Source organism: Carlito syrichta, unplaced genomic scaffold (genome assembly GCF_000164805.1).
Source record: "Carlito syrichta isolate Samal-C Ts95f unplaced genomic scaffold, Tarsius_syrichta-2.0.1 Scaffold304253, whole genome shotgun sequence".
Lineage (NCBI taxonomy): Eukaryota > Metazoa > Chordata > Mammalia > Primates > Tarsiidae > Carlito > Carlito syrichta.
In genome coordinates this window covers 413,505-421,400 of record NW_007248349.1, presented here as the reverse complement: position 1 = coordinate 421,400, position 7,896 = coordinate 413,505, and the positions used below count along the sequence as shown (strand labels likewise).

Genomic DNA, 7,896 nt, shown 5'->3' with positions numbered 1-7,896 from the left:
AAAAAAAAAAAGAGCCGGGCGTGGTAGTGCACACCTGTAGTTCCAGCTACTTGGAAGGCTAAGCAGAAGGATCGCCGGAGCCCAGCAGGTCGAGGCTGCGGTGGCCAGGAGTGGCCACTGCACTCCAATCTGGGGGACTGAGTGAGACTCCAACTCAAAAAAAAAAAAAAAAAAAAGAAAGAAAAGACTCTCTTCGAAATATTTGGACATGGATTTGTCATCATAATTGCTCAGTAAACTTTTCTCACTCAGAAACAGGTGATCTTGAACCCATCTCTGTCTGAATCATAAGCCATATACTGGTGGTCAGGGGAAGAGGGTGAACGAACCTCCTGTGTGAGGTTCTCTGTTTCCTCTGTTGGAGGGGGTATGAGCATGAGGAATTCTAATCCCATGCTTTCTCACTTACAGCAGGACTGCTCTAAGTGAGAAGAAACCCACTGTGAAGCCAAAGTCACCAGAAAAGAGCAAACCAGATGAAAAGGACCCAGAAAAGTCACCCACCAAAAAACAAGAAGGTGAACGAGTAGCTCGCGCCTGAGGCGGGCTCTGGACCTGCTTCCGTGCGAGGACAGGGCAGCCCATCAGGACCTGCTTTCATGCGAGGACAGGGCAGCCCATTCTGGGAACGAGCCTCTTTGCTTTTCCTGACTGGCTGCTCTCCCACAGGGTGGGCCTTGGGCTGTGGGCTCCTGGAGTTTTAGTTCAGGCTGGGCAGCATTTCCAAAGATGCTGGGATACATTCCTGGCTGGTGCCACTTAGTTGCCCCAGGATGCCAAGATTCAGATATCTGCCTGGAAGTTTCCTTCCAGAATGCACTTCCCTAAGTTGGTGGTCTGCTCTGGTAGTAGAACATACTCTTCCATAGGCCCAAGCAGAGTTGGAGAAGTCTGTTCTCGTTGTCATGAAAATAGCTTTGTCAGTGGGGGATATTTCCAAGACTCATAGAAAAAAGAGTTGTGGGAGTCACTGCGCTCTGTGAAGATCAGCCTCCTGAGGGGAGGCTGAGCCCTCGGAGCCCTGGGCACAGAGGGGTCACATGTGGGAGTCACTGCACTGTGTGAAGACCAGCCTCTTGGGGTGAGGCTGAGCCGTCAGAGCCCTGGGCACGTGAGGGGTATGTGTATTCTGTGCACAGTGGGTAGAGAGTAAAATAGCAGACCCTGGAGTTACAGGAGGTAGAAGGGAAAGCGCATCAGGCCATGAGGGGGAGGATGTGATTAATAACACATGTTGAGAGGCCATGTCGTGTGCAGTTCTCACCAAATTCCTAACACTGTGAACATGTCTCCTTCAGTCCCAGAGGAAAAATATCTGACCTTGGAAGGATTTCACAAATTTGTTGTTGACCGAGCCAAGCAAGACATCCGTAGCGTCTGGAGGGCGATTTTGTCCTGTGGTTATGATCTTCATTTTGAGAGGTAAGAGGGTTGCCTCTCAACCCTGTTAATATCTTGTATAGAAACTGTTTTCAGCTTCTAAATGCATTGCCAAGAAAACACTTTCTGGAAAGCCAGTCCATCTCCCCTGTTTATAATGCATTCTAAGTTAGGCACGGTGGCTCACATATGTAATCCTAGAACTTTGGGAGGCCGAGGCAAGAGAATTACTTGAGCCCAGGAAGTTGAGGCCGTCCTAGGCAGCATAGTGAGACCTCGTCTCTACAAAAATAAAAAATTAACTGGCATGGTAACACATGCCTCGAGTCTCAGCTACTTGGAAGGCTGAGGTGGAAGGATTGCCTGAACCCATAAGGTTGAGGCTGCAGTGGCTGCAATCATGCCACTATACTCCAGCCTGGGCAGCAGAGTTAGACCCTAACTCAAAAAATAATGATATCATCAGGCACAGTGGTTCACAGCTATAATCCCAGCAGTTTGGGAGGCGAAGGTGAGAGGATTGCCTGAGCCCGAGGGTTCAAGACCAACCTAGGCAACATGGCAAAACCTGAGTTATTTCCTAATTTTTCATAATTATTAAGTGGATTTTCTAATTCATTTATAAACAAACCCTTTTCTTCTTAACTTGAAACTTGGGGACTGTATTGGCAGCTAGGGCTGCTGTACCAGAATACCACAGACTTGGTGACTTAAACAACAGAAATTAATTTTCTTACAGTTCTGGAGGCTGGAAGTCCAAAATCCACATGGCAGCAGGGTCAGTGTCTCTTGAGGCCTCTCTCCTTGGCTCGCAGGTGGCCACCTTCTCAAACTGTCCCTGTACCCAGCCTTCTCTCCATCTGCGTGTCTATGTCCTAATCTCCAGTAAGGACACCAGTCCTTTTGGATTAGGGGCCACCCACATGGCCTCATTTGACCTTAATTACCTCTTTAAAGGCCCCATCTTCAAATATAGGCAACTGGGGAATAGGGCTTCAACATATAAATGTGGCAGGGGACACAATTCAGTCTATAACAAATGATTTCTTACTCCCAAGAATCTTTCCTTGGGAGTCACACTGTCCCTGGGCCTTTATTGTCCTCTCTCCCTCCCAGGCAGGGTCACCTGAAGGCTGCAGCTCACCTGGTCTCTGGGGCCAACTATGGTTTCCCCCTTCTAGCTTCAGTGAATTCCAAGAAGGCAGGATGTTTGCAAAACAATAGAACGTGCCCTGCGCTCCCCTCTGGCTCTCACACACATAACAGTCCTTCTCACCTTTGCCCACAGCAAGATGTGCCTGGCATCACCAAAAATGACCACCAGACCAGACACATGCTTTTGTAAAAATCTCTTTTCAGAGCTAAGACATGGGTCATCCCATTACGGATTTCTAAAACAAGTTCAGAAAACTTGTCCCCACCACCACAACCCATTCATGAGCTGACTCTGAGTCTTCAGTGCAGGTACCAAATGCTGGCAGGGCTCAGAACATGGGCATCTTTCTGCCCAGGTCACTATATGTAGCCTAGATTTACCTCCAGGCCTCAGAACTACCCCCCCCACACACACACACACCCCACACCCTGATGCCCTTTTGTTGGACGGAGTGAGCATGTGAGGGTACAGCTGCTGGACTCCTGGGTTCACACGCCCTTGTGAGTTTCCCTGGCTTCTTGGAAAACTTTTCCCGGAGAGGAGCTGCCCAGGCAGCAGGAAACAGCCCGCCAGGCAAGGCCATCATGCTTGGGAGCTAGAGGTAGGCTCTATGATGGGAATCCAGCGGTCAACCTGGTGTGCGCCACCCCACCTGACCCTTCTTCCCAGGTGTGCCTGCATCGATGTCCGACATGCACAGAAGGCCTCCAGGAAGTGGACTCTGGAGATGGATGTGGCACTTGTGCAGTACATCAACCGGCTGTGCCGCCACCTTGCCATCACACCGGCACGGCTCCATCCCCATGAGGTGTACCTGGACCCCGCAGACACGGCTGACCCCAGAGTGGCCTGTCTCTTGAGTATGTGGCTCCCAGGGCTATTCCCTCCCCTACTGCCCAGTGGGGCCATGACCTGTGACAAGGAGTGTTTTATTGGGCGGGTGTTATCTAGACACCATTGAAGAAATGCTTATGAGTACCTGCTCATACCAGGAGTGCAAGGAATAGGGGGCTGATGAGAGGGAGAGAAAAACACAGAGCTGGGTTGCAGCCATATTTGTGTGAAGCCTTTTTTTTTTAAATTTTATTTATGGTTTGTAACAGTACCATAAATGCTCAACTGAAGCCTTTTTTAATGCTCATTGTAACAAAGCCAAGCAACAAATAACAGAAACATGGGCTGCAAGGTGATGCCTGGGCCCCTGCCTGGAGACCTCTTGCAAGGTCAGGCTGCCCCAGGGAGTGAGAAGGGGTCAGGTATCTGATAACCTGCGGTAGACATGACAGGAAGCAGTTTGCTTCTATTAAAGACTAGTAACACACACAATAAATAAACCGTTTGTTCCCCAGATACTCCTCCCCTCCCCTTGCCTCCTTACAACACATTGGAAGGGGCCTGACCCACGCATGGTGTGAGCTCTGCTCAGCGCTCGCCTCGTCAGCACTGGGTGCAGAGCCCTTGCTCTCTCTGGAGGCCGAGGGGTAAAGTGGGCAAGAGCTTGTCCCTAACTCTTGTCTCTCTCCAAGGGAGAGGAGGCAGATGTGAGGATGAATGATTAAAGACAGTGTGCCGATGGCACCTCTTCCTGGTTTAGATACGTGTCACTGTTGGGAAGCTAGGTAACAGGTACACAAGACTCTTTGGACTGTTTTTGCAACTTCCTATATAATTACTTCAAAATAATAAGTTGAAAAACAGTCCAGTACAGTGTGTAGCCCTGGCCAGACCTGCAGGTAGGAGTCCTGGGAGCAGCAGCTCCCATCTGGCCCGCCCAGGGCCTTACCTTGTGGCTGCTTGACCCAGGCACAGGCATGTTGGCGGCTCACCCAACCAGCAACATCTCCAGGGTCCTGGCTATGAAATCCACTGTAGGGACCACCGTGTTTTTCTGCATATCGAGTGTCTCGGCCTAGCCTAGCCACAGCCATGGCCTGACACCCCCATGTCCCACAGACGTGCCCGTCGAGAGTCTGCGCCTGCGCTTCGCCCTGCTACAGTCCCTCAACACCATGCTGGAGACCTTCTTCCTGCCCCTGGTGGAGCTGCGCCAGACGCCCATGTACACCCACAGCATTGCCGCCCTGCTCAAGGAGGCCAAAGGTCAGTCACGTCATGCGGCCTCTAGGCAACCCCCAGGAAGACACCCCCTCCTTCTTCTCAAGGGTAGGGCTCCCTGGAGAGTAGGTCCGCCAAAGGGTGTTACTTTAATTATCAAAGTAACATATGCTCTGGAAACATTAAACTTAGTTTAATAGTTTTCAAGTTACTTAAAATATGTAAAGTTAAAGCTCCGTCTCATTATCTAGCATCTACATCCCAGAGGGACCCTTGTTAACATATGAGTGTCTGTCCTGCCAGACTTTTCTACTCACATACAAATAGATGCACACACACACACAGGTTTTTTTAACCATTTTTAAAATTAAGAATAGGTACCGCTGGACTTGATGGCTCACACCTATAATCCCAGCACTTTGGGTGGCTGAGGCGAAAGGATTGCCCAAGTCCAGGGGTTTGAGACCAGCCTGGGCAACTTGGCAAGACCTCGTCTCTACAATAAACCTAAAAATTAGCCAGGCATGGTGGCGCACACCTGTAGCTCCAACTACTTGGAAGACCGAGGTGGAAGGATCGCCTGAGCCCAGCAGGTCAGGGCTTGGTGGCCATGAGCGTGCCACTGCACTCCAACCTGGGCAACAGGGTGAGACTCCAACTCAAAAAAAAAAAAATAGGTACCATTTTTATATTCCGTTGTGTAACTCTGACTTGCTTGCTTAGTTCCTTCAAGCCGGGTGTTCTGGACATGGCAGCATCAAGGGCAAATGCACTTAGCATTTGTGTAGACACTTAACAAACTTCCACCGGGTCAGGACCAGGTATTCTATCACCTGCATGGCCTGTGAGTGCCCCACCCAGCTACCTGAAGAGTGTCCTGAGGGACTGGAAATGGCCTGATAGAACGGCAGTGGCCCTGGGGGACTGGGAAGAAAGGAGGCAGCCCCTTCCATGCCTCTCCCACCTTCCTCTCTTCAGGACTGATCTTCTATGACACGAAGGTGACCGTGATGAACCGTGTGCTGAATGCCACCGTGCAGAGGACAGCAGACCACGCGGCACCTGAGATCACCCTGGACCCGCTGGAAATTGTGGGAGGTGGGATTGAGTGCGAAAACCAAAAAATGCAAAATAGCAGTGCCTAACAAACTAGTGGGTTTCTCCAACATAAAAGAAGCTTCTAGAAGGTAGGACTTTAGAGCTGGTAGGGTAGTTCCTGGTTAATCTGGCTGCTCTTGTCCTGCTTTAGCGTCCTAGCATGTGGCTTCCACCTGGAAGGCCCTCAAGAGCTCTGCATTCTGGCCAGCAGGAGGAAGGAGCTTGGTTCCCATGGGGTCAGGCCTCTTCTCAAGTGCTTGGCCAGGTCTAGCCTAGCTGCAGGGGATGGGGAGGGTAGGAGGAGGGAGTTGTGGGGGCAAGGGGTACTGTAGACTTCCTTCTGATCCCATGTGCCTGCCAAAAATGAGGATTCTGGCATCAAAGAAGAGGGGAGAATGGGTGCCACAGCATGTAAAACAGACTGACATTATGAAAGACACAGAAGGGAATGAGAGAGGAACCATGGGGGAAGGGCCTCCCCCCAGAGGCAAACAAGCCCCTAGAAGGTAAGACCAGGGCTGGCAGGTTCCACGCAGCGGGAGCCAGGAGTACTGAGGTGTGAAGGGTTTTAAGATGTCCTAAAAGCGGAGAGACGGCAGAAGGGGCAGGTGGGGTAAGGAGAACAGGTAAAGCTGCTGGGTCTGGGGCTGTCCTGTGGGGAGGGCCATAGGGAGTTTTGATCGACTCCTTGCTCACTTTCCAGGGGAAATCAGAGCTTCTGAAAATTCCTACTTCTGCCAGGCTGCTAGGCAGCTGGCCTCAGTGCCGTCGTCTCAGCTCTGTGTCAAGCTGGCTAGCGGTGGTGACCCCACGTATGCCTTCAACATCCGCTTCACCGGCGAGGAGGTCCATGGCACCAGTAAGTGGTAGCCGCCAGGCTTTGAGGGAGGGGATTGTGGCTACTGTAAACCCTTAACCTAAGTGTCAGATTCTCCCTTCTCAGACGTAAATGCCACTTCCTTAACCGCTCTGCAGAAGCCTGTCTGCACCCAGGGTAACCTCTAGGAAAGCCCCATGTGGGAACTGGAGCCCACACTGGTCTGGGACCTCAGCCAGTCCCTCCCGGCCTTGGGGCTGGCACCTCTGCTCAGCACTGTGTTGCTCTTCTGGCTGGATGGGCCTGCTGACTGACCTTCCTCCCCAGGACGGGCCCCTCGCTAGGGAATTGGTTGGTTTAAGAGCTTGAGTGTGCCCTGGGAGAGGCAGGGCATTGGGGAGCCCTTGACTAAGATGGCACCTGGTGTCACCACACTCTATAGCCAAGACAATGCTCCCTCGTGACCTTCTCGACATGTTTAGCCCCAGACATTTGGGACATGTCTCCACTGACCAGAGAAGAAACCCAGTTCCTCCTCAGCAGGGAGGGAGACACTGTTGGAACAAGAGGACGTCCCTGCTTCTTCCCCATGTCCTCTGATCTGCCCCCAAGGGAACACTGTGGCCAGCAGCAGCTTCCCAGACAGGGTTGCTGGCATCCTCTGTTCAGGCCTCTCAGAACAGCTCTGCTTCACTGAGAGCTCAGATTATGCCAGGCTGGTGCTCAACACCTCGTGCTCCTCACAGCACCAAGCCTCGCAGAATGCCTGCACTGTCCCATTCTACAGATAGGGAGACTGGGACAACACAGAGTTAAGAAGCTTCCCCAAGGGCAGGCAGCCAGATGGGGTTCCAGAGCCCAGGCTCTGGTGTCAGCACTCGGCTTCTCTGTGTCTCCTTGAAGCAGATTTGAGGACCAGGCATGCCATTGGCCCCCACGCCGGGCTTCCATGTAGCTCTGAGCAGGCAGCATGTGGGCACGACTGCCCTCAGAGTTCCCCAAACTCAGGGCACAGATGGGAACACACAAGGAAGGCCCAAGGAGGCCCAGCCACAGAGGGAGTCTTGCAAGAAAACCAAAAGCCCGCCTAGAATGGCAGCAGCAGAGAAGTTGAGCACTGCCTGCTGCCTCTGCCTGTCCATGCTGCTCTCACCCACATGTGTACTCTGGACACACATGAGCTGGGCGTGGGGAGATGGTGCTGAGGGGAGCAGGGTGGCCCTGCTTCAGCGTGGCCCAGGGAGATGGGCAGGGCCCAACCAGCCCACACTGCAGGGCAGATCTGCAGCTGTGAGGTGCCCATGTGGGAATCTTGTAACAGCTGTGAGGCAGGTACCATTGCTCAGTGGTGACTGAGCCTGACTCAGGGATCCCCTGTTTTGGGTGATAC

The 7,896-nt window shown here is 52.2% G+C and overlaps 1 protein-coding gene across 1 annotated transcript in view; it reads left to right on the top strand.

Moving 5' to 3' along the window:
- HECTD4 (HECT domain E3 ubiquitin protein ligase 4) overlaps positions 1 to 7,896 on the top strand; it is a 90,506-nt gene that overhangs the window by 74,580 nt on the left and 8,030 nt on the right. The window contains exons 45-50 of the mRNA XM_021713119.1: positions 412 to 518; positions 1,299 to 1,422; positions 3,206 to 3,396; positions 4,490 to 4,636; positions 5,570 to 5,689; positions 6,393 to 6,548. Coding sequence (XP_021568794.1) covers positions 412 to 518; positions 1,299 to 1,422; positions 3,206 to 3,396; positions 4,490 to 4,636; positions 5,570 to 5,689; positions 6,393 to 6,548 — 845 coding nt within the window. The remainder of the gene's footprint in view (positions 1 to 411; positions 519 to 1,298; positions 1,423 to 3,205; positions 3,397 to 4,489; positions 4,637 to 5,569; positions 5,690 to 6,392; positions 6,549 to 7,896) is intronic.